The 24951-nt window shown below is 52.8% G+C and overlaps 1 protein-coding gene across 5 annotated transcripts in view; it reads right to left on the bottom strand.

The window, feature by feature from the left end:
• TNS4 (tensin 4) overlaps positions 1-24951 on the bottom strand; it is a 25262-nt gene continuing 311 nt past the window's right edge. The window contains exons 2-14 of one of the 5 annotated variants that reach the window (XM_037727396.1): positions 23151-23290; positions 19781-20310; positions 11840-12263; positions 10301-10725; positions 7842-7928; positions 7402-7527; positions 4788-4880; positions 4592-4669; positions 2938-3006; positions 1911-2079; positions 1154-1222; positions 867-893; positions 1-263 (exon numbers count right to left, since the gene is read on the bottom strand). In XM_037727396.1, coding sequence (XP_037583324.1) covers positions 122-263; positions 867-893; positions 1154-1222; positions 1911-2079; positions 2938-3006; positions 4592-4669; positions 4788-4880; positions 7402-7527; positions 7842-7928; positions 10301-10725; positions 11840-12263; positions 19781-20216 — 2145 coding nt within the window. In that variant the 5' untranslated portion in view covers positions 20217-20310; positions 23151-23290 and the 3' untranslated portion in view covers positions 1-121. The remainder of the gene's footprint in view (positions 264-866; positions 894-1153; positions 1223-1910; positions 2080-2937; positions 3007-4591; positions 4670-4787; positions 4881-7401; positions 7528-7841; positions 7929-10300; positions 10726-11839; positions 12264-19780; positions 20311-23150; positions 23291-24951) is intronic. The other 4 variants (XM_017497148.2, XM_017497146.2, XM_037727397.1 and 1 more) reach the window with 4 other exon arrangements.

The raw sequence follows: 24951 nt of genomic DNA on the forward strand, positions 1-24951 counted from the left end.
CAATCCCAATTGAATTGATGCCAATCCAATATGGCCACAAGCCACGCCCATTCAGGGGGTAAAGGAGGGCCCCTGAGCGAGCCCCTGGAGGCGTCGGGCAGGTGCACAGGCAGTCCCTCCCCTACATCCTTTCTGCATCCTGCAGCAGAGCAGTCACCAGGCTGATGACCTTCGAGGCTGGCTGGACCGTGTCATACTCCGCAAAGAGGTGGCACACATTCTCCTGAGGCTCTGTCTGGTTTTTGGCCACAAACCCAAAGATCCTGGTGGGGGAGGGCATTCTGAGTGAGGGGTGGGACCCAGGGAGGCATCAGGCTGATGGGAAGGGGATGGTGGGGGCCCTCAGCCTGCATGTCATTCCTCTTTACCCCTCCCTCAGCCAGTTTGCTCTAGCACCTCCTTATGATGGGGCTCCCTGAGGAAGGAGGTGCCTCTCCTGCCAGACTGGGAGATTTCTGAGTTCAAGCTCTGGGTTTCCTTTGTTTTGAATGGGGGCACCTTGAGAACAAGACCTGTGCATTCCCCGTTAGAGTGGAAGATTCCTGAGGGCAAGGATGCATCTTGATCATCAGACTGTGACATTTCATTAGATTGAGGCTCCCTGAAGTTGGAGCATGTACCTCTTGCAGAAGATTGAGGGCTCCCAGGCTCATGTGGACCCCATCAGCCCAGAGGTGCTCTGAGGGCAAAGTATCTCCCATCAGATGGGCGCTCCCGGTGGACCAGGGACTGTGCCCTCATCAACACCTTGGACTATTAAAGTCAGAATGGGGCCTCTTTCCTACTCTAATTCCCTCCCCATGTTGGGGTCGGGGCCCTGAGACAAGGACCTGTCTTTGGTGACAGAGTAGACAGGAGGGTCTTACCAGGAGGGCTTGCAGTACTTCTGCCACCTGTGGGAAAAGAACATGATATGGAGTAATAAGGCTTCGCTCCATGCCACAGGACGTGGGAGGAGCCGCAGGAGGAACTGGCCAGCTGCGTCCTTGCCCCACCACGCCGCACCACGCCCCACCCGGCCCTTATTCTGTCGCCCTGACCCCTTGAGGTTCACAGGCTGTCTCTGGGATCCCAGTCCCGGAGTTGGCAGGAGACCTTGGTGGGCAGCTGGGCCCTGGACGGTCTTCTGAGTTTAGCTCAGCCTTGAACTTACTTCCGTTGCTCAGGGTCCATACCACAGAAGCGGAGGGTGGTGAGTGGGTAATGTCGCCGGAAAAACACCCTGCGAGGAGGCAGGGAGAGAAGGGAAGCGGTGAGAGCCTGTCTCAGTGTCACCCTGTCTCCGTCAGCTCTTGTCCCCCCAAGCTCAGGTGCCCTGTCCTCCAAGAAGTCTCTGAGTTAGACCTCGAGGGCCACGATGGCCTTTGCCACCGTGGGGCCCAGGCGCCCCGCTCCTGCCTCTCTCCTCTCCTGTCTCACACTCTGGGCTTTTCTATCACACCCGTACCACACCATTTAATTTTCTTTTGGCCCCTAACTTTTTGAGGACATGAATTATGTCTTGGTCATCTCTTGTTTCTCCCTGTAAAGTGCCCAGCCCTGGATCAGGCTCCTGTTAGACTGTGCAAGCCCGAGCCCAGGGAAGGAACGATCTCATTCCTCTCTGGGTCCCGTGGTCAGCCTGAGTCTGGCCTAGGGAAGATGTTCCAGCAATGGGTGCAGGCATAATCAGCACCCATGAATACTAGTTAACTCCATTTTCATCAGTCACGATGAACAGGGGCTTTGGCAGTGGAGCGAGGCCTGGAGAAGGCAGGGAAGTTACCTGGAGTCACTCAGCACATCACTGGCCCTACTGGGTCACCAGGACCTTGAACTCCACCTTCATCCCTGATTCACGGCTGTCTCAGCTATCCTCTCTAGCTCTACTCCGCCAGCCTCACAGCCCCAGGGCAAGGGAAGGCTCTTACTTCCTCTGGACATCGGTCAGGGTAATGCCCTGCTCTGTAACTTTGAAGTGGACCACGGTGGGTGTGGGGAGGACATCCCTCTCAAAGGTGGCGGAGATGGCCTTCTGCACAGCCAGGGCTCCAGTCAGGGTCTCCACACTCACCGAGCTCAGGTACAGGGTGTGGCAGTCTGTGGAAGGCAGATACCATGCTGGGGCCACTGACCCAGGCCCAGATCCTCCCTCTGTCCAGAGCTGGGGAGGGGCTGAGTCTCTCTTCAGGAATCTAGTGCAGCTCCTCTTAGGGCCACCCAACAGGAAGTGGGTGCGTGCGTGACCACAGTTTGAGGCCAACCCCAGAGGATGTTGGGATCTTTGGTGGCTTTGCATCACCCTGGTCCCTGGCCCTCCAGCATGGGGCAGGGGAGGGGAAGTTGCCCTGTGTGTAGGAGTGCCCAGGAAAATGTCCTTCTGTCCACACTTAACGGCTGCCCTCCTCCCCACACCTCTACCCTGGAGGTCTTGGTTCAGTGACAACCGTGGGGACAGAACACAAGAATGGGGAGGTGAACAGTTTGTGCTCAGGGCATAGGGCAGGAGCTGTCACTGAGACGAGTGCTGATCTGTGCTGACCTCTGGGAGTGTGGGCCGGGACCTTTCCCAGGGTGAAGCCTCCAGGACTCAGACCCACACCCACAGAGGATCCCAGGCCAGAGACCACCTCCAGGGTAGGTTCTGCAGACACAGAGAGACCCTAGCACATCTGCATGTGCCTGTGTGTGTGCAGGAGGGAGTGCAAGTTCTGTCACCCCCCCCCCCACCCTGCCCCACTTCCCTGCTGGCCCGGTGCCCGCAGCCTCTCATCTTGTTATACAGGGATGAGGGGGGAGGGAGTGAGGTGTGGCACCTTGTTAAAGATGCAGAAACAAAGCTGAGATGGGAAACATGTGTGGGCCTGTGCGTGTGTGTGTGCGTGCGTGTGTGAAGGGTTGGGAGGTGCCCTCTCCGGGCACAGCCAAGCTTGGTGCCTAACGGCCTATACCACTTACCCACAGATTTCTTCTGGCAGGAGGCTAGGCTGTCTGCAGAGTCCGAGGCCGCGTCTGCACCACCCAGTTCTGAGCCAAGACAAAGCAACAGGCCCCCAAGAGGGCAGGGGTGGAGTGAATGGACCCTCTCACAGGAACAGGCCTGTTAATCCCTTTGAAGTTCTCTCGCCTCTGCCCCCACCTCCAGGAAGTGACTCAAACCAGGTGTGATTACCGGAATTAGGCAAACGGGCCACCTTGGGCTCCCTAAATGCTTAGTTTGCAAGGCTTTTATCTCTCCTTCTCCTCCTCGCCTCCCACCTCCTAGATGGCTGCTGTGACCTTGTCGTCTGACCTCCTCACTTCTTTTGGACCCTGTCCCAACTCCTGGCCTGTCCACAGAAAGCGAGGAGGTCCTTGCCATCAGTCTTCTGGGGCTCGCCTGCCCCGATGCCCTTCCCAGAAACTGCGCACCTCTAAGATGAGCTGTTCCATCCGAGCTGCCCACCGGCGGCATGTTCTGGATAGGGCATGCTGATCTCAATTCAAGGTCTGACTCTGCGGGCCTTCGGGCAAGTTACTTAACATCTAGAACCCTCATTTTCCTTTCCTTTCTTTTTTTTTTTTTTTTTTTTTNTTGACACGTAGTCTCGCTCTGTCACCCAGCCTGGAGTGCAGTGGCGTGATCTTGGCTCACTGCAACCTCCGCCTCCTGGGCTCAGGGCATATGGCAGGAGCTGTCATGGTGAAACCCCGTCTCTACCAAAAATACAAAAAATTAGCCGGGCATGGTGGTGAGCGCCTATAATCCCAGCTACTCAGGAGGCTGATTCTCCTGCCTCGGCCTCCAGAGTAGCTGGGATTATAGGCGCTCACCACCACGCCCGACTAATTTTTTGGAGTTTTAGTAGAGGCAGGGTTTCACCATGTCTATGATAACAGCAAAGTCTACTTCACAAGGTTGTAGTGAAGCATGAATGGGTGAGTGAGCGCTCAACAAATTTCTACCCTGGAAAGACAAAAGCTCTCCAAACTGTTTGATTGAAGCCCTTTCATCCTCTCAAAGCAGGCTGCGATTATCCAACATCCATTTTATGCCAGGCATTGTGCTAAGGGCCTTCCTTGCTCAAGCGATCCCATTTAGTCTGCACAGCAATTCTGTAAGTAGGTAGGATGATGATTGCCCCCATTTTATAGATGAGGAAACTGAGGCTCAGAGAGGTCAACATTCTCACATTTTCACAGTTAGGAAGTGGAGATGTTGAGTGACTCCAGTGCCTACAGTTTTTTTTTGTTTTTTTGAGATAGAGTCTCGCTCTGTCGCCCAAGCTGGAGTGCAGTGGTGTGATCTCAGCTCACTGCAACCTCTGCCTCCTGGGTTCAAGCAATTCTCTGCCTCAGCCTCCCGAGTAGCTGGGATTACAGGTGCCTGCCACCATGCCTGGCTGATTTTTGGCGTTTCACCATCTTGGCCAGGCTGGTCTTGAACTCCTAACCTTTGTGATCCACCCACCTCAGCCTCCCAAAGTGCTGAGATTAGAGGCGTGAGCCACCGTGCCTGGCCCATGCATGTGACACTAAAACAACCCACAAACAAGGTAGAAGTAGAGACCGTTCCTAGTGAGAACGAACATGTCCCCCACCTTGGCGTTGCCTCTTTAGGGTCCAGACCCACCTTTCTGCGGGATGGCGAGTTTGCAGGGCAGGGCCAGGGCCATGATGGAATGCTGGCACACGAAGGCAGAGAGGCTCCCTGAAGGGAAGCAAGCAGCCCTGCATGAGTCGGGCTCCCCCGGCCCAACTGCACAGCGCAAGACGGAGACTTCACTGGCCCACTGCCCTCAGGGAGCCTGCAGGCTGGGGAGTCTCACCAAAATAGGGCTCCTCATCTGCTCCTTTGAGATGCACTCCTTTGGCGGAAGACTCGATGAGGAAGTGTCGGATAAGGTCATTGCTGTCCTCTCCTGGACAGAGAAAGAAGAGAGTGGATTCGGATAGAAATTCCACCTTGTGGCAGGGTGCTGTGGCTCATGTCTGTAATCCCAGCACTCTGGGAGGCTGAGGCAGAGAATTGGGTCAGAGGTGGGCGGGTCACCTGAGGTCGGGAGTTCAAGACCAGCCTGGTCAACATGGAGAAACCTCGTCTTTACTAAAAATATAAAATTAGCCAGGTGTGGTGGCACATGCCTGTAATCCCAGCTACTCAAGAGGCTGAGGCAGGAGCATCGCTTGAACCCAGGAGGCAGAGGTTGTGGTGGGCCAAGATCACACCATTGCACTCCAGAGCAAAACTCTATCTCAGAAAAAGAAAAGAAAAGAAAAGAACTTCCACCTTGCGGCCAGGCTTGGTCACTCACAGCACTTTGCGAGGCTAAGGCAGGAGGATCACTTGAGGTCAGGAATCTGAGGCCAGCCTGACTGACATGGTAAAACCCTGTCTCTACTAAAAATACAAAACATTAGCCTGGTGTGGTGGTAGATGCCTATAATCCCAGCTACTAGGGAGGCTGAGGCAGGAGAATCACTTCAACCGAGGAGTTTGAGACGAGCCTGGGCAACAAAAAAAAACCCCATCTCAAAAAAAAAAAAAAAAAAAAAAAAAAAAAAGCCGGGCATGGCGGCACATGCCTGTAGTTCTAGCTTATTTAGCCTGGGTGACAGAGTGAGACTTGGTCTTAACACCCCCCCCCCAAAAAAAAGAAATTCCACCTGTCCATCCCTTGCCTCTCTCTCCCACAGAAGAGGTACCAACACGTCTGCTCAAAGGCTCCTGGGTTCAGCCTCCCCCATTTCAGGAAACCTTTTTCTTCTCTTTTTTTTGGGGGTGGGGTGGGGAAATCTTTCTCTTGGTCAAAAGCTATCACGGTTTTTTTCTTTTCTTTTTTTTTTTTAGACAGGGTCTCGCTCTGTCTCTTAAGCTGGACTGCAGTGGCACAATCCCAGCTCACTGCAGCTTTAATCTCCTGGGCTCAAGGAATCCTCCCACCTCAGCTTCCTGAGTAGCTGGGACTGCAGGTGTGCCCCACCATGTCTGGCTTATTTTTTTGTAGAGACAAGTTCTCACTATATTGCTTAGGCTGGTCTTGAACTCCTGAGCTCAGGCGTTTCTCCTGCTTCAGCCTCTCAAAATGCTGGGATTACAGGTGTGAGACACCAAGAGGCCTAGGTATTTTTTTTTTTTTTTTTTTTTTTTTGAGACAGGGTCTTATTCTGTGGTCCAGGCAGGAGTGCAGTGGTGTGATCATGGCTCACTACAGCCTCAGCAACCTCCTGGGTTCAAGCAATTCTCCTGTCTCAGCCTCCCAAGTAGCTGGGACTACAGGTGTGCTCCACCACACCAGGTTCATTTGCGTAGTTTTTGTAGAGAAGGGGTTTTGCCATGTTGCTCAAGCTGATCTCAGACTTCTGGGCTCAATGATCCTCTTGCCTTGGACTCCCAAAGTGTTGGGGTTACAGGCGTGAGCCACTGTGCCCCGCAGGGAGACTTCTTAATTATTGTTTAGCTAAAAATCGACCCTTTGGTCTGACTTCTGTCTCCCCCTGCCCACCAGGTCATCTCTGCTGGAGCCAGGCTGGTCCCCAAGGGGAAGGGGGGCAAACAGTGATCTTCTGACTCCTTTCCCCCAGCCCACAGCACCCTCCTCAGTCTGGGCTCACTGCCTCTTGCAAGTGGTCCTTTATAAGCAGCGCCCTCCCCAGACGTCACTTTCTAATTGTGACAGTGAGGCACACTGACAAGAACACAAGACTGGGTGCATCATCTTCCCTTTATCACTTAATTGCTCTGGGGTCATTAAGTAACTCCGGGAGCCTCTGTTACCTCATCCATTAAATAAGAGGGTTCGATCCTGGGGTTTGAGTGAGGCCTATGACCCAGGTACCTGCTACCGTAATCATCTGTTTTCGTCTGTCTCCCTAGTGAGGTGACGTCTGCGTCTGATTCCTCTGTATCCCTGCCGCCTCATACAGGGCCTGGTGTGTGGTGGATGCCCCATAGACATTTGCTGAGTGATCAAATGAGCATGGGAGACCACGGGAAAGCATATGAGAAGGGAGCACACACACGTGTGCTGAGCTAGTACACACACGTGATGAGCTATCACCCATGAGACGAGTTAGCACACACCTGTGTAATCATACATTAGGTTCCCTGGAAATGAATCCGGTTTGACTCCAAAGACAGCAGCTTAGAAGGGGTTGGGACCCCCTCCTTCTCTCCCACCATGAGAAGGAAAAAGCAGGAAAAACTAGGGGGGGGGGAGCTCGGGAAGGCAGAAGCACTCAGGCTTGCTGTGAAAGGCGTTTTTCAGGGTGCCTCGGGGCTGGAGGGCGTCCGGGGGAATACCGGGGTGGACGCTTCTCCCAGGAGCTGGTATAAGACTGGCGCCAGCTCACCCTGAAAGCTAGTGGCAGAGCCAGGACTGGAACCTAGAATAGCCCGCTGCCTCAATGAGGCCTTGAGTGAGCACAGAGACAGATGCGTACCTGGTCGGTTCTGGGCAGATTCGGGGGCCTCTTGCACCTTCAGGGCCAGGCCGAAGGAGCCTCGGTATGAAGAGCTGTCCCTTATGACAAAAGCCCCTGGCTTCTCCTTCCTCAGCAGCTCGATTGCTGGAACAATCTTTGAGTCAGAGATGGACACTGCCCCACCTGGACACCGTCTGTCCCTAGCCCCGTAGGGTCTTCACAGAGCAGATGTGGCAGAGTCACCTTTTGTCCCCAGGAAGTTCTTTCTACTGCCAAATCTCCACCATTCTTGCTGTGGTTCCTACTTCCTCGGGAGGTCATGAGGTCAGTGGACCCCCACCCCCTGCTTGCTTCCCTGGACCCACTATTTGCCTTTCCTTAACTGTGACCCAGGGCTCTGCCTGATGCAAAGTGCAAGACCCAGACCCGATTCTGGAGTCACTCATGCTTCCTTTTACCTTGCTCTCGGGTGATGTTTGGCTTAAACCAGTATTTAGATGTGTCCATCACAAACTTCATGGTAGGCTGCATGTCCCTGATGGGACCTGGAGACAGACAGAGAAGGGGGATGCTGTGGGCTGTACGGAGGGGATCTGAAGGATCTGCACCAGAGAAGCCTGGAGACCCTTCCCTACTCTTGTGCTCCAAGGTCTCATTCAACCACCATCCCAGACCCTAACCCCATTGTATCTCCAAACTGCCTATGAGAGGGAAAATCAAACAGAAGGAAGCCAGGGTTTGGTGCATCTGGAACTCAGAAGCACCCTCATTTCCTTCGTAATGAGTAAAAAATGAATAGATACAACCTCAGTTTAAGGAAAAATGGTTTCTCAAATCTAGTGTTGAGTTCCTTGGTGAGAACTGAAATAAGATAAACAAGGAATTCTCAGATGCATCAGGTTTGATAACACATTCTCCTCTGGCTTCGTAATCCTAAGAATTCCTTAGGGGTATATTCAGCTTGAAAAAGAAAATGGAAGAAACCATGAAGGAGGAAAACAGCAGATCTGGGCAGAAAAGCATGCCTCTGGGAGTCGGGGGCTTGGGTCTTGACTCTGATCTGGGACAACTGAAGCCCAGAGGGGACCAGGTGGACTAAACCACCTCGGAGGGTCTTTAACGTTCCAGTGCCTGTGAAATTAACATAAATTTTGTTCTGAGAATATTTTACAGAATTTGATAGATCTGGGGGTACAGTTAGTGATACTATGGGACATCACCAAAGCAGGATGGCAATATCACTAGGCTAAGTAAATGTGCTCTTTGAGATGCCAAAATGCCCATTTCCCTGGGTCCCTAAGGCAGAGGGCAGTGACTGTCAACCTTGGCATCTTGAAAAGGAGTGTTGCAGCTAGCTAGGCGCGGTGGCTCGCACCTGTAATCCCAGCACTTTGGGAGGCCAAGATGGGTGGATCTAGAGGTCAGGAGTTTGAGACCAGGCTGATCAACATGGCGAAACCCCATCTCTACGAAAAATACAAAAATTAGCCAGGCATGGTGGCACGTACCTGTAGTACTAGCTACTCAGGAGGCTGAGATGGGAGAATTTCTTGAACCCAGGAGGTGGAGGTTGCAGTGAGCTGAGGTCGCACCACTGCACTGCAGCCTGGGTGACAGAGCAAGACTCCATCTCAAAATAAAATAAAATAAACTAAAATATAAAAAAACCCAAAAAACAAAAAATGATTGTTGTGACCAGTTACTAAGTAACTCATTTAAAAAAATGCTAAAATCTGCAAACGATCTGTCCTAGGAAAGCCATCAGGGCAGATGCAAAGGCATGCCGGAAGTGTCATTTTCTCTGCTTGCATCCACATGGCTTCCTGAGTGAGAGTGAGCAGTGGGCTACAGTAAACATTTCACATCCCCCTGGAGTCACCTTGATGCCTGTGAGTGTCATGGCCAAGTGGGGGCTGAGAAGCCCCGGATGGCCAAGGGAGAGCGAACAGGGGGTTGGGAGAGGACTCTGCTCATGGGAGAGGCATCCTGAGGGTGCTAGAGCTTAGCTTCTGTGTTTACTGCTGTAAATTCTGGTTGATTTTTTCTCCTTGGACACCTGTGGTCTCAGATGCCGGGAAGGAGGGTGTTTGCTTTTTGCGGTTTTCAGCTGTCTGAACTGGAATGCATTGTCTCTATTACCCCATCCACCCCCTCTGTGTTCTCGTCATCCACGAACGTCAGTCAGAACCGACTCGCCCTCTCGCTTTCCCTGGGTTAGTCATCAAGCACATCCTGAGAGTTGCCTGGTTCTGTCCTCTCTCCTCCACCCCCGCTGCCCCACCCCGGTTCGGGCCCCTGCTATCCATCTGCCACGCAGCGGCCAGGGTGATCCATTGAGCTTGCACCCCTGACCCCAGCACTTTCCTGCAGGAGGCTCTCTGATGGTTCCCCATTGCTTAAAAGGCACATTCCTTTTTTTTTTAGCTTGGCATTTAAGGCCTTTCACAATCTGGTTTCAAATTACTCTCAATGACCTGAACTCGCACCCAACATACTGGCATTTCCTAAACATGCCATGTGCTTCCACACCTTCGTGACTGTGGGACCACTGCTCTCTCTGCTGGGAATGCCTTTCCTCTCCTTCTCTGGCCACAAACTTCTGATCCACTTCCCAGATCCAGCTTGGATGTTACCTCCTCTGTTCTCCAGACTGAAAGAATCACTCCTTCCGCTCTGGCCCGTGTGAATGAGAATATCTCTTTACCTCCGCATTTATCCTACCCGACTGTGATTTGTTTTTGTCTCTCTTTCTAGACCGTGTCCCTCTGTGTGTGTGCCCTCACTACCTGGCATAGTGCTGGACACACAGTAGTTGCTGAATAAACATGTTGTCTGGCTGTTGCAGAAACCCACTGGCACTCTGTCTGTTCCCCCAACCCAAACCTTACATTGCTTGAAATATTGGCTTATGACGTACCCTCTGGGCACGTGGTGAAGGGGTCGTCTGACAGGGTCTGGCTGTGACTCCTGGTGGCTGGACAGGGGTTCCTGGGAGAAGCTGCTCCAGGTCGGACAGAGCCCTGGTGTCCTGGGATCCGCTGGGGTGGAGAAGACCCTGGTTCTGGGTAGCCGTTGATCAGCACAATGGGTATGTCCGCCATGGAGTTGGTGATGGATGGGGGGCAACTGCTGGCATGTTCTTTGGCCAGTGGTGGAGAGTGGGGTGATCTGGGTTGGCCCATGGTTAGGGTGGGGTTTCTGGGAGCCTGGAAGTCACTGGGTCTCGTACAAAGGGACACTGAGCCAAGGCTGTGGAGGCTGGAGGAAGAGCTGGCAGGACTTTCCAAGGATCTGGAAGATGACTGATGGCTGGAGATGCTGGAGTGCTGGAGGGACTGGCTGCTGCAGCGGGGAGAGAGTCAGACAGGGTGTTAGGGCCGCGTGGCTCAGGGGCTAGGGCCAGGCTCTGGATCTAGTGATTTGGGTTCCTGTGGCTTTGGCCAAATAGAACACTGCCTACCCCACCCCCCACAGCCCAGAGCAAAGTACACACCTCTGTGATCCTCAAGGGATGGTAAGGATACAGAAATGTGCCTGGATGGCAGGGTCTTGGGTCACTTAAAGTAGCCAGTGAGCTGACCCCTGCAGGCCTTGGGCATAGGCTGGCCCACGCTCCCTCTGCCTTCCCAGCCAGGCTGTCCTGACTGAGCTGTCGCATCAGGACCTCCCAGGCCCCCATGACTCCCAGGAGCCCTGCAGATGGGCTGGAGTGATGCTGGAACACACAGCAGCTGATGCAGAGGAAACTCCCCAGCTGCAGAAGGAGGCCAGCTTCACATCCAGCTAGACTTCTCCCTGAGTTCAGAGGCCCGTGCCAATGGGCATGGCTATGGAATCCCCAGCCTTGGTGCCAGGGACTGCCTTGGCCAGTGGCTTTGGCGGTGGAATGGGAGACAGAGTCCTGGGATTCTGTCTTCCTGGGGCAGGATGGGTGTGCACGTGCATGAAGTTCTGCTGTGAGGTCTATAGAGAACTCAACTGGGATTGTAAGTAATGCCAAGGCAAGGCTGCCTCCCTCCTTTGCTAGGTTTTGCCAGCAACAAAGAGGAAGGAGCCTTTTTATTCCTAAATGGTTCATCTCAGGCCCCCCGATTCTGTTTATAGCCTTGTGTTTTGGGGTTTGGAAAAACCCTTCCCCGAGACGGGTTGTCTGAGGGCTGGAAAGGATATAGACGATGAGCCTCATTAAAGCAACAGCTCTTTTCCCAACAGGGAGATATAAGTCAAGGCTTTCTATACTGAATTGTATTCTCAATACCTGAGGACAGCTTGAGATCTGAATGGCTGTGAAAGCGAACATTCGATTTTGCTTTTGGTGCATGCCCAGATTTTGCTCAGACAGAGCAGGGTGCCTTTCAATGATTTTAGGGAGTGTGTGCACGTGTGCCTGTGTGTGTGTGTGTGTGTGTGTGTGTGTGTTGTGTGTGTGTGCAGTGTTAGAAGCTATAGAACCTACCTTCCAAACGTATAGCTGACATCAGACAATGGGCTGGCTGACAGCATGGAGACCCTGCTGCCCTGCTGTGGGGCCAGGCCTCCCAGCCTCTTCTCCAATCTTGGAGAAGCCACCAGCGGGGAGCCCCAGCCATGGGAGCCTGAGGCCTTGCTCCCCATGTAAGGGATGGAGATGCTGGGGGAATGTGGGGGTTGAGGGGAGAGACCCTCTGAGGGGGGCAGAGGGCGCTGGTGCTCCCTGCCCTGGTTCCCAGAGAAGATGAGGCTCTCACTGCTGCTTCGGGTCTCTCGGGGGACATCTCTGGAAAGGAGGAGGCCACCGCTGCGAGGCGAGCCGAAGGGTGGGGTGACAGTGGGGCTGGAGCAGCGCTGGGGGCCATCGTGGCACCTGGATCTGGCGGAGGTCACCTCGATGTACTTTATATCTTTGGGAGGAAAAGCAGAGCACTGGTGAAACTCAGGGGCCCAGACTCAGAACAGAAACACTGGAAGTGTCCTCAAGGTCATCCTGTCCCTCCTCTTTTATAGTGATGAGGAAACTGAGGCCCAGAGAGGAGAGCCCAACTCCACCTCAGGACCCAGTTCCAAAGTCACCCTCCCTGTGACAACTTACCTTGGGTAAGGAGGTGCAGTAGAGAACCCAGGCCTTGGAATCAGACAGACCGAGGCTTCAGATCTGGCTCTGCCACTTATTCTCTGAGAGTTTGGCCAAAAGACTTCACCACTCAGGGCCTCAGTTCCACAACTGTAAAGCGGGACAACTGCATCCAGCCTCTTGGTGTTACAGAAAGGATGACGTGGAACTCACAGAGGCAGCACTGTTCCCGGCACAGTGCAGGTGCTTAAAAACAGGGCAACCCCCTCCCTTGTCTGTGCCCTGTTTCTAGGTTGAAATGACCACTTGATGGGCTGTACCAGTGACACTTTCTGATGCCTCTGCTACTCAGGGTGAGTGAAAGTGGCTTTTCTGAGGCCAGGCGAGGTGGCTCACACCTGTAATCCCAGCACTTTGGGAGGCTGAGGTGGGTGAGTCACCTGAGGTCGGGAGTTCGAGACCAGCCTGGCCAACATGGCGAAACCCCATCTCTACCAAAAATATAAAAACTAGCCGGGCGGGAGCCTGTAATCCAAGCTATTTGGGAGGCTGACGCACGAGAATTGCTGAACCTGGGAGGCAGAGGTTGCAGTGAGCCGAGATTGCACCACTGCACTCCAGCCTGGGTGACAAGAGCGAAACTCCATCTCCAAAAAAATAAATAAATAAATAAAAAGAAAGTGGTGGTTGTTTCCTGTACCTACAATGAAAGCAGGGATTCTCAAGCTTGGTTACACACTGGAATCACCCCAGGCTGCACCTCATGCCAATTGGATCAGACTCTCCAGGGGGTGAAACCAGGCCTCAGTTCTGTTTGTTTTCCAGTTTTTCAGGTGTGTCCATTAGACCACGAATGGCCCAGCAGGACAACATTACCCGCGCTCCACCCCTACAGAAATAGAATCTGCTCTTTAGGACGGCCACCCAGGGCATGTGACTATGCAGCAGAGTTTGAGAATTCTGCTTTGGAGCAGGCACTCCCAGAGCACAGGGCTTGCCACATTCTTGAGCTGCGGGTCTCCCGGGGCTTCTACCTGGTGCACAGGGGTCAAGCGACTCACCCCAGGCTGCTGACTCGCTCCAGTGCTTTCCACTCCCCATTGGGGGCACCCAGGACTCTCGGGATTCTGAGGCCTTCTTCCTCTCCCGAGGTCAGCCTTGGAGTGGGCCGCCCTGCTCAATGGACCCCCATCCTCCTGACCTGGGGGAGGGGAATTGTCCTTGGTGCTGTTCCAGCAACGCTGGAGGAAAGTGGGGGTTAACGAGCTTCTCCCTTCTTGAGAGTGTGAGTCTTGCCTCTGGCTTCCTGGGATGGAGGCTGGGGAAATTGGGGAGAACGTGCACCCTCAGCTCCCACCTGCCTGGGGCCCTGGCACATGGACTGTTCCTCCCCATTACGACTGTGGAGCCCCAGCCTGCCCCAGCCTGCTCCCGGGTAGGGCCATTTGGCCCTGCTCATGGTGACTGCCTCTGTCTGAGCCTGCTTGGGCCACGGTGGGGGTGGGGGATTACATCAGATGAGCAAGGGCTGGCAGCTGCTTAGCAGGTGGAGGAAGATCCTGGCTTTGTAGCCGGACAAACCTGGGGTGAGTCCTGGCTTTGCGGCTTTTCAGCCAAGGGCACTGTGTAACTTTCCTAACCTCTCTGAGCCTCAGTTTCCTTATCTGAAAAGTGAGGATCTGAAACCAGTCTTGCAGGGTTGTGATGAGGATGAAATACAACAGCCTGGAGCCTAGCCCGTGGTGAGCCTTGAGAAAGGAGCATTTCTTACCTGCCTGCTTTTAGGGGGCAGTATTGGCCAAATGGAGAATGGGTTGGATTCTTCTGGAAGGCTGGAAAGCACAACTTGAATATATATATATTTTTTTCCTTCTCTTTTTGAGATGGAGTCTCACTCTTGTTGCCCAGGCTGGAGTGCAATGGCACATCAGCTCACTGCAACCTCTGCCACCCGGGTTTAATCAAGTCTCCTGCCTCAGCCTCCCGAGTAGCTGGGATTACAGGCGCCCACTACCATGTCCAGCTAATTTTTTGTATTTTTAGTAGAGACGGGGTTTCACCATGTTGACCAGACTGGTCTCAAACTCCTGACCTCAGGCAATCCACCCGCCTTGGCTTCCCAAAGTGCTGGGATTACAGGCGTGAGCCACCGCGCCTAGCCAACTTCAATTTTTACAGGACTTTATAGTGTTTACGCCCATAATCTCCTCTGAACCTCATAACAGCCCTCGGGCAGGGCACGTATTACTTTTTACAGAGGAGGAAACTGAGGCTTGGAGAAGAGTGGGGGCGGAGCTAACACTTCCTGTACAACCATGTTTCATAAAGGCTAGTATTGAGTGCTGTGTGCCAGGACCACTATGAACACGTTGCTTGTATTAGCTCCTTTAACCCTCATGACAACGCTATTGAAGTAGGGAATATTATCATATTCCTACGCCCATATAACAGATGAGAAATCAAGGCTCAGAGAGGTGAAGTGAGTTATCCGATGCTGCACAGCCAGGGAGTGTTGCTGTGCTCCGTTTGGGGACTGCTTCTTCCAGGATGAGGAGGGGCTCCTTGGGACCCCGTTCTAAGGCCTTGCCCTGTGAGAAGGTGCTTGGCTGCTTTGGGGAGGTTCTCTTGGCCTGGTGAAGCTCTGGGCTCCCTACTCACTGGGTCATCTAAACTTCCACCAGGGACCTTGCTGGGGGCGCAGAGTAAGGAGAGCAGGAGGGGAGGGAGGAGCCCGGTACTCACCTCCCCCTGCTGTCCCGAGGTGGGTGTGGCTGGGGGGGCGGGGTTGGGGCCCTCCACCCTTTGCGGGGGTGCAGTGGCTGTTTACTGGCTTGTGGGGCAAGTCTGAGCAGTGCTGGGTGGGTGCCGGCGCCAGCCCCAGGTGGGCGGGTGAGTGGAGGGAGGGCATGTGGGTGGGGGGTGGAGAGATAGTTATTAAATGCCCTTCACTCAGGGCTGGTAAACAGCCTTGCCTGGCAGAAATTGCTGGAAAATGAAAGTGTGGGCCTGTTCCAAAGATGGGGTGGGGTGGTGGAGAGGATAAAGAAATGGATATGGTGTTTGCTTCCAGGAACCACGTTCCCTGTGGGATGGGGACCCCCAGGGCAAGTTTAAAAGAAGGCAGGGACAGGGAACCTGGAGAAGGTTTGTGAAGTGCCCAGGAGGTCGGGTCTCAGAAGAGGAGCCTGTGGGCTGCCTCCAAATGGATGGATTCCGTGATGCCCCAGCGGGCAGAAGACTAGACTTTAGAAAGATAGAAAGAGTTCCTATGGAGCCCAGTAGGTTGGGATTTGGGGCCTGACCTATCTCTCTCTGGCTGTGTGACTGTGAGCCACCACATACCCACCCTGAGTCTCAGTTTCCTCATCTGTCAAAGGAGGTTTCCACTATTCCCTTCAAAGGCATACACTGGGATCATATATTACATGAACTCTCTTTTGCTCTTTTTTTTTTTTTTGACTCAGGGTCTCACTCTGTTGCCTAGGCTGGATTGCAGTGGTGGGATCTCGGCTCATTGCAGACTCCACCTCAAGTGATTCTCCCACCTCAGCCTCCCAAATAGCTGGGACTACAGGTGTGTACAGGTGTGTGCCATCATACCCAGATTAATTTTTGTATTTTTGGTAGAGTTGGGTTTTTGCCATGTTGGCCAGGCTGGGTACATGGACTATTTTTTTTGTTTTCTTTTGTGTTTTTAAGTCTGGGCTGGGCGATGTGGCTCACTGTCTGTAATCCCAGAACTTTGGGAGGCTGAGGAAGGAGAATCACTTGAGGTAGCCTGGGCAACATGGCGAGACTCCATCTCTACAAAAAGTTTAAAAATTAGCCGGGTTGGCCGGGTGTGGTGGCTCGTGCCTGTAATCCCAGCGCTTTGGGAGGCTGAACCAGGTGAATCACTTGAGGTCAGGAGTTCGAGACCAGCATGGCCAACATGGTGAAACCCCCGTCTCTGCTAAAAATACAAAAAAATTAGCTGGGCATGGTGGCGGGTACCTGTAATCCCAGCTACTCAGGAGGCTGAGGTATGAGAATCGCTTGAACCTGATGACTCTGTCACCCACCAGAAAAAAAAAAAAAAAAGAAAGAAATTAACCAGGAGTGGTGACATGTGCCTGTAGTCCCAGCTACTGGGGACGCTGAGGTGGGAGGATTGCTTGAGCCTAGGCGTTCAAGGCTACAGTGAGCTGTGATCACACCACTGTACTCCAGCCCGGGCAACACAACAAGACCCTGTCTCAGAAAAAAAAATCTATATATATTTAGGGGAAAAGTCAATAATATAGAATTGCCAATGTTTAATTTTTAAATTTTGCCAAGTTAGGACGAAGAGGAATAGTAAACATGTCCTAGCACATTAATGTCAGAATGTCTTTGCTTGAATAAATAGCCCAATCGCCCAATCGTAGGAAGGACGAGATTATAAAATGGCAGGGCGTCCTCCACTCTGAATACATTTAGAGGTAAGAGAACTCACCACGATGCTCAGAGTTATTGCACTGCCATGGGCCAGTGAGAGCTTGGTCACCAGTAGCAGGGTCTGCGGGGAGGATTGTGGGTGCAGGTACCTGTTATTCTTAGTGATGGTGGAGAACTTCCCAATGGGGAGCTGACCTGGCTGGGCCGTCTTAGGGGGTAGTGAGCTCCCAGGCATTGGAGGTGTCCAGGCAGAGGTTAGAGGAAGGGTTTTTTTTTCTCCATCAGAAGGGGCCAGGGCACAGCAAGGCGGCTTCCTCAGGACCCTCTGGCCAGGGCCTGCCTTGTGTTCCCTGTTCCCCAGAGTTATGTGGACACGTGTCCACAGTGGCATGTGGTGCCCAGGGCATCTGTGGATGTGGACCCACGCCATCAGCCCCAAGCTGATCATGAGCCCCTTCTGTGGAGGAAGGGCCCCGTTGTCACCAACCCCCATCCAATGTGTGTGGATGTTCTGCAGGGACTGGTTTTGACCCAGCCGGCCTTGGACATGTGGAAAGCCTGCCTTGGGCCATGAACGGTAAAACCCTGGGCTTGCTCCTGCCAGCAGTGATTAAGCCCAAGACTCCTTTCCTGCAGTGACGTGCCCATGACTGGCCTTGAGAAACAGGAAGACCCTTGAGAGACAGTTTCTTTAACAGGCCTGGCAGGCAGTACTTGGCGGGAGGGGCAGAGCAGGCAGGAGCCCAGGAGCCCAGGAACCTAGGGTGCCAGAGGGCCTGGGTGCTGAGCTGGCCTCCACCCGAGCCTAAACCTACCCTGGGGCTGGCCCGACGTGCAACCCCTAATGTTTAATAAAAACAGCTACCATTTATCATGGCTTGTAGTGTGCCAGGATTTGTGATAAGCAGCCAACAAATGTAATTTCTTTCAATCCCCATAACACCTTTGAGGTAAGAACCCTCACTACCTCCATGTCTCAGATGAGGAATCTGCAATGCAAAGCAGTGAAGCAAGGAGCTTGTGAACGCTCTGCCCGACGCCAACCATTAGGCTAGACTGCCTCCTTACTCAACCCCGGCAGCCCCAGCTTTCTCATGTGCAAAATGGAGGTAAAATATTCGGCTGGGCACAGTGGCTCATGTCTGTAGTCCCAGCACTTTGGGAGGCCAAGGCAGGTGGATCACTTGAGCCTAGGACTTTGAGACCAGCCTAGACCGTCTCTACTAAAAACACAAAAATTAGTTGGGTGTGGTGGCAGGCACCTGTAATCTCAGCTACTAGGGAGGCTGAGGCAGGAGAATCTCTTGAACCCAGGAGGGAGAGGTTGCCGTGAGCTGAGATTGTCCTGGTGTACTCCAGCCTGGGCGACAGAGAGAGACTCTGTTGCAAAAAAAAAAAAAAAATTTAACTTAGGGAGTGGATTGAGAGGATTGAAGATTCTACACAAAGTGCTCGGTACACTGGCTGATATATAACACGTGTCCAATAAATGGAAGATCTTATGGCTCCTATCTCTATCCTAATCATGCACCCCGTCACTGTTGCTGATAGTTTAAAGCCTTGGAGTCCTCAGTCTTCCAATCTGTCTAATGGGACAGCTCCTTGACCCTCATCCTCGGCGAATACTTGAAAGTCTTTGTTCAGGAAACTGAAGCCAGATGTGGGAATTTCCAGGTTCCTTTGGACTTGGTGGTGCACCGGAATTGGCTTGCATCAGCTGGTTAAGAGCTGGTTGTTAAATTTTCAGGATTTTGTCCAGCTGGTTACTAAACTCAGCCATTATGAATAATTACATGCACTTACAATGAAGTAACTTACATTAAACACAAAGGTAGTAAATACTGAAGGTTCATCACATCCCAATTATTTTACTACAGGGTACTATTATCTGCGCTCTGGGGGTTCTCTACGTCTGTTGTGTCGGTGCGGTGGCAATGCTGTGTCATAGCCTGCTACTGCATGTGTCTCTAGCTCCTCATTCAGTGACATCGTGTTGGTACCTTGAAATAGGCCATGGTGGGAGAATTTACACCGTGGAAATGGGCAGAAGCTTCAAATCAGCTCCCTCTGCCCCCGCTCCCCAACCAGGGAGCCAGGTAAACATTCACCAGCGTACCACCGCTTGAACACTACCAGGTCCTTACCCAATCCTACCATTTCCAGTGTGGCCTCTCCAAAGAGATACTCCCCTAAACAAGGACAGAGGTCCGGATAGTGATCCTACCAAAATTTCAGGGGGACCCAGGTTAGGCTCTGAAGTGAGACACCCTAGGGCTGTCGGGGTCAGGGATCCACATTTACTGAGCTCTTCCTTATGGGAATGGCGCTATACAAAACACTTTCTTTTTCTTTTTTTTTTTTTTTTGAGATGGAGTCTTGCTCTGTTGCCCAGGCTAGAGTGCAGTGGCACGATCTTGGCTCACTGTAACCTCCGTCTCCTGGGTTCAAGCACTTCTCCTGCTTCAGCCTCCCAAATAGCTGGGATTACAGGCACCTGCCACAGTGCCTGGGTAATTTTTGTATTTTTGGTAGAGACGGGGGTTCACCATCTTGGCCAGGCTGGTCTCGAACTCCTGACCTTGTGATCCACCAGCCTCAGCCTCCCAAAGTGCTGGGATTACACGTGTGAGCCACTGTGCCTGGCCTGCACAAAACACTTTCTATAGTAGCTTATTTAAGTACTCATAAAATCACACAAAATAGGGACCTATCACTTTCCAAACTCAGCAACCAAATAGAATGGGCTAGTGAGAGAAACAGGTATTTATCCCTTTTGTGTAGCACAGAAAACAGAGGGGCTGGTAACGTGGTTAGATTTGCATGGCATTTCCCAACAGGACATTGTCCCCTTCTCGGTACATAGGAAAGTCCTTCTTCCTCCTGAGGTCTGGCGCCAAGCCCCCCTCCTGGTACTGCACCTCAAATCCTTACCCAAGGCTTCAGTTTCCTCCTTTCTGATTGACGTGGTGCTCTGGGTCGGCTCAGCCTGGGGGCCCCCAGTCCCTGGGGGAAGCAGTTGGAAGGTGGGGTCCAGTTCCAGGATCATCTGATTGAGGCTCTCCAGTGAGAAGTCAATGTAGGAGTCAAGGTCCTCCAGGGTCCCCAAGGCTTGCTCACCAGGGGAGGGCAGGAAGCAGGTGGCTTTGGCCTCCACCTGTGGGGCTTGCTGGAGTCTGCCAGGGGGCCCCATGCAGGGCATGGGGGCCATCAGGGCCTGGGCTCTCCAGCCTTCTGTGGTGTAGTAAGAGCACTGGGGCGGCAGGCTGGGGCTGGGTGCTGGGTGCAGGGACCTCCTGGGCTCATCATGAGGTGTCAAGCTGACAGTGTGGCTTCCTGCCAGCAGTGGGCTGGACATCACCTGGGACATGGTGGGGATGGTGACCTCTGCGTTTAACTCTGGTTTTCAGCCAGCCTCACTGACATCCCATAGATCGCATTTGCCAGCCAGAAGCTCCCAGGATCTGCAAGAGTCCAAGAGTGGAACGGAGTAACTTCTGTAGGTGAAGCCTCTGCCTCCCCACCCTCCATACAAGGGCCAATTTATTCATTCATTTAAAAGCATGGATGCGGCTGGGTGTGGTGGCTCACGTCTGTAATCCCAGCACTTTGGGAGCCTGAGGCGGGTGGATCACCTGAGGTTGGGAGATCGAGACCAGCCTGACCAACATGGAGAAACCCCATATCTATAAAAAATACAAAATTCGCCAGGTGTGGTGGCAACATGCCTGTAATCCCAGATACTTGGGAGGCTGAGGCAGGAGAATCACTTGAACCCAGGAGCCAGAAGCTGAGATTGTGTCATTATACTCTGGACTGGGCAACAAGAGAAAAAAAAAAACTAAAAAAAAAAAAAAAAAAAAGAAAATTAAAAAAGCATGAATGCTGGAGCTGGACCACCTGGGTTTGCGCCTGGTTCCTCCACCTACTAGCTGTTTAACCTTGGGCAAGTTAATTGACTTCTCTGTGCCTCAGTTGCCTTGTCTGTAAAACAAGTTAATAGTTGTAATGTGCTTAGAACAGTGCCTGGCACATAATAAGCATTATGTAAGGGATCGTTAAATAAAATAACCTCAGTAGATGTGTATTGAGTACCTACTACATCCCAGGTGTGTTTATTAAGTAAATACTACCTAATGTTTGCTGAGTTATTATTAAGCACATAAGCGCTGGTACTTTTACATAAAGCCTTTAAAAATCCTCCTAACAACTGTATAAGGTAGATATTATTATCCCATTTTACAGTGAGAGAATTGAGGCACAGAGAGGTAGGTAACTTGCCCAAGAGTCACACTGCCAACAAATGTCTTAGAAGGACTGGGCCCCAGGCTGCCTGATGTCCGAGCACCTGCACTTAAGCCTGTTGGTGAAACAGACAAGTAAGTGGGTGAACAACTGTAAGGAATGTCACGAGGGAGGAGGAGAGGGGCAGTGGACTTTCCTCGTTTAGTGGGGAGGTTAGGGAGGCCTTCCTGGAGGAAGCGACATGCAAAGGGAGATAAGAAGGGATGAGGAGGCAGGGGAAGGTTTAAAATAGAGGAGGTGGGCCAGGTGTGGTAGCTCACACCTGTAATCTCAGCACTTTGGGTGGTCAAGGTGGGCAGATCCCTTGAGGTCAGTAGTTCAAGACCAGCCTGGCCAACAAGGTGAAACCCCATCCCAACCAAAAATATAAAATCAGCTGGCGTGGTGGTGCATGCCTGTAATTCCAGCTACTCAGGAGTCTGGGGCGGGAGAATTGCTTGAACCTGGGAGGCAGAGGTTACAGTGAGCTGGGATTGAGCCAACGCACTCGAGCCTGGGCAACAGAGTGAGACTCTGCCTCCACACAAAAAAACAGATAAGTAGAGGGGACCATCTGTGCAAGATTCTGGCCAGCAAGGAAGCTCACAAGACATTATTGAGCACCTGAGTAACAGAGCACCTGGGATGGATGGAGGAGATGGGGCGGGGGAGGCAGGCTGGCCAGACCCGGCAGAGCCTTGTAGGCTGGGCTCAGGACTGCCAGCTCAACCCTAGGGTAACAGGGAGCCTCTGAAAAGTTTTGAGCTGGGGAGTGACATCATCAGATGTTATTCATGTCCTTGGGGCTCTCAACCTCCTCATTTTCCTTCCTGTGAAAAGTGCTTTCCATTGTCTAGCCTTAATGCCACATGCTAGTTTCTTGCAGGTGGGGCTTGGCAGGAGGTAAGAGGTTCTGGGAATGAGGCAGCCAAGAAAACTGGACAGAGCTGGGACGTACTGGTTGCATCCCATTGCGTGCTCTGAGCTTTGCTGCCTGCCCCCAGCCCCAGCAACACTCCCCAACTCTTTCTCCTTATGGCCCAGAGGCCTCCGTTACATCCTGCTTTGGAGTCAGACCTTAGCCCTGGAAAAGGAATCTGAGACTAGTCTGGGAGAAGAGAAAGTAGGCTCTGGGAGCTGAAGATTTAGGTTTGACTTGCAGCTGAAATAGCTCCTTATGGTGTGACTCTGACCCTGAGTTTCCTCATCTGTGAGATGGGAATGAGGATTCCTGCCCTGCACCTGCCCGGAGAGTGTTACGGAGCTAGTGAGGTGCTCCTTGTGAAGGTAATTAGGCAATTCTAAATAGTCCTTAGAAATAAGGACTTAAGGAGTATAACGCTCTCATAATAGTAGCTTCCATTTATCGGGCACTGACCGTGTGCTAGATGGTTTACACACGAGTTACACTTGGTAACGCAACCCCCTTGCAGCTCTAGGAGACGCTGCACCCCTATTGTCAGCCTTTTTTTTTTTTTTCTTGAGACAGGGTCTTGCTCTGTTGCGCAGGCTAGAGCGCATGGCACAGTCAGGGCTCACTGCAGCCTTGACCTCCTGGGGCTCAAGTGATTCTCCCAGCTCAGCCTCCCAAATAGCTGGGACTACAGGCCTGTGCCACCACCCCCGGCGAATTTTTTGTAGAAACAGGGTCCCACTTTGTTGCCTGGGCTGGTCTTGAGCTCCTGGACTCAAGTGATCCTCCTTCCTCAGCCTCCCAAAGTGATAGAATTACAGGTGTGAGCCACTGTGCCCGGACTTATTTATTTTGAGTTGTCAGTCCATCTTACAGATGAAGATGCTGAGACTCGGAGAGGTGAAGAAATATGCTTCACATCAAGAAAAATGGTGGAGCTGGGATTCAAACCCAGGTGTGGGATTTTGGAATCTTATTTCCTTATGCCACATGGAATTCAAGTGCAGAGGGACTCCTGAGGTCTAGAGCTGCGGCATGATTGACTGAAGGTCACACAGGTTTCCTGAGGAAAGCCAGGCCCCCTTCCCCTCTCCTGCCTCCCCTCACCCCTGCGGCTCTGGTAGGTCTGATGCCAGACTTTGCCTTGGCCAGGTTCTGCAGGGGGCGGGGCATTCCAGGCATGGGAAGTTGTCTATAAATGGCAGTGGAAAGGAGCCGGCCTCTGTGCTCCCTCCTTCCCGGGACAGCTGAGGACACAGAGCCGGAACCTCAGCTTTTCCCACACAGGCTCCAAGTGGCCTGGGTTTGTTGGGACAGGATCTGGGCGCTCCCTGCAGGGTGTTCTGGCTGTGCCCTGCAGAGGAGGCAGGGGCTGCTGACTTTGCAGATCTCAAGGAGGGCTCTTGTCCCCTCATGACCAGGACCCAGGATACCTGCTTACTAATTTGAACACAGCTTTTGTGCCACCCTGGGCAAGCGTCCTTTCCTCTCTGGGCAGACCTCAGTTGTCCCATCTGTATGATGGGGATATGATACTGAACACCTCGAAGGCTCTCAACAGTTCTCTGAGGAGGGTACTATTGCCACAGGGCTGGAGAGGTGGAGGAATCTGCCCAAGGTCATGCAGCCCGAATGTGAATTGGGGTTTGAACCCAGGTCGTCCGGCTCCACCGTCCCACACTTTTAGCCTCCGTGGCTGCTTCACAGATTTAAGACCCGTGTCCACCGCTGCCCCTTCTGGGATTCTGGAACCAAGAAGGACAGACCTGGAGCTGAGCAAAGCACGAACAGGCAGCTCCTACGCTCCTCTTTAGCCTTCTTTCACTTTTAAGGCTCTGCCTGGCCCTTGGATGTCCCAGAGCAGGGCTAGGTCTTACTCCTGTATTCCCGAACGCCGTCCCCTTCTGTAACTTGCTCTTTTTTGCTGTAAGTGGTGGGGAGAGTCTCTGGGCCCAGGGCTCTGTGTGGTTGGGATGCAATGGGGAGGAAGGGGGGTGGTAAGGAGGGCTCCAGCTTCTTCTGCCCCGTTTTTAGGTGCCCCCACCTGCTCCAGCTTCCGATTCTGACGCAGATCTCTTAGTCCCCGAGGGCTCTGGGGAGTCCTGGTACCTTGGTAAATTCCCTCTTCCCTGTCATTGCCAACCTCTTCTCCTTACTCTCTCCCTATGAGCCCAGGTTGGTGAAGGGAGAGGGTGGGGCAAGGGTGAAGCCTGAGTCTCCCCAAAAGCACTTGGCTTCATTAGCCCAATCCCCACTGCACTCCCTATTTTTGAAAACTGGCTCCTGATCTTCCCATCCGTCCCACCCAGACCCGGTGACACAGGACGTGGATAACAGGCAGGGACCTGTAGGAACAGTGAAGGCCAGCCACCCACCTCCCATTCCTGCCTGCCTCTGAAGGGCCCAGAGAGCTCCTGGAGCACTGGGAGGCAGGAGGCCTGGGTTCCACATCCAGTCCCTTTCCATGACCTCAGGCAAGCCTCTTCTCCTCCTTGCCCTCAGCTCTCCCATCTCTTCACTGAGGGGCACAGGTTTAGTTCCCTTAAAGTGCTGAACTCTGCAGTCTGCGATCCTGAGACCATCTCTGTCTCATCCGCATCCTCTACCCCATTTCTCCCACCTTCACACTGAGCCCTGAGAAGTGGAGAAGCTAAGGACAAATGGTTTAATGAGGCCAGGTGCAGTGGCTCACGCCTGTAATTCCAGCACTTTGGGAGGCCAAGGTGAGGGATCACCTGAGGTCAGGAGTTCAAGACCAGCCTGGCCAACATGGTGAAACCCTGTCTCTACTTAACATACAAAAATTAGCCAGGCGTGGTTGTGCATGCCTGCAATCCCAGCTACTCAGGAGGCTGAGGCAGGAGAATTGTTTGAACCCGGGAGGTGGAGGTTGCAGTGAGCTGAGATC

Source organism: Cebus imitator, unplaced genomic scaffold, assembly GCF_001604975.1.
Source record: "Cebus imitator isolate Cc_AM_T3 unplaced genomic scaffold, Cebus_imitator-1.0 Scaffold228, whole genome shotgun sequence".
NCBI classification, from domain to species: domain Eukaryota; kingdom Metazoa; phylum Chordata; class Mammalia; order Primates; family Cebidae; genus Cebus; species Cebus imitator.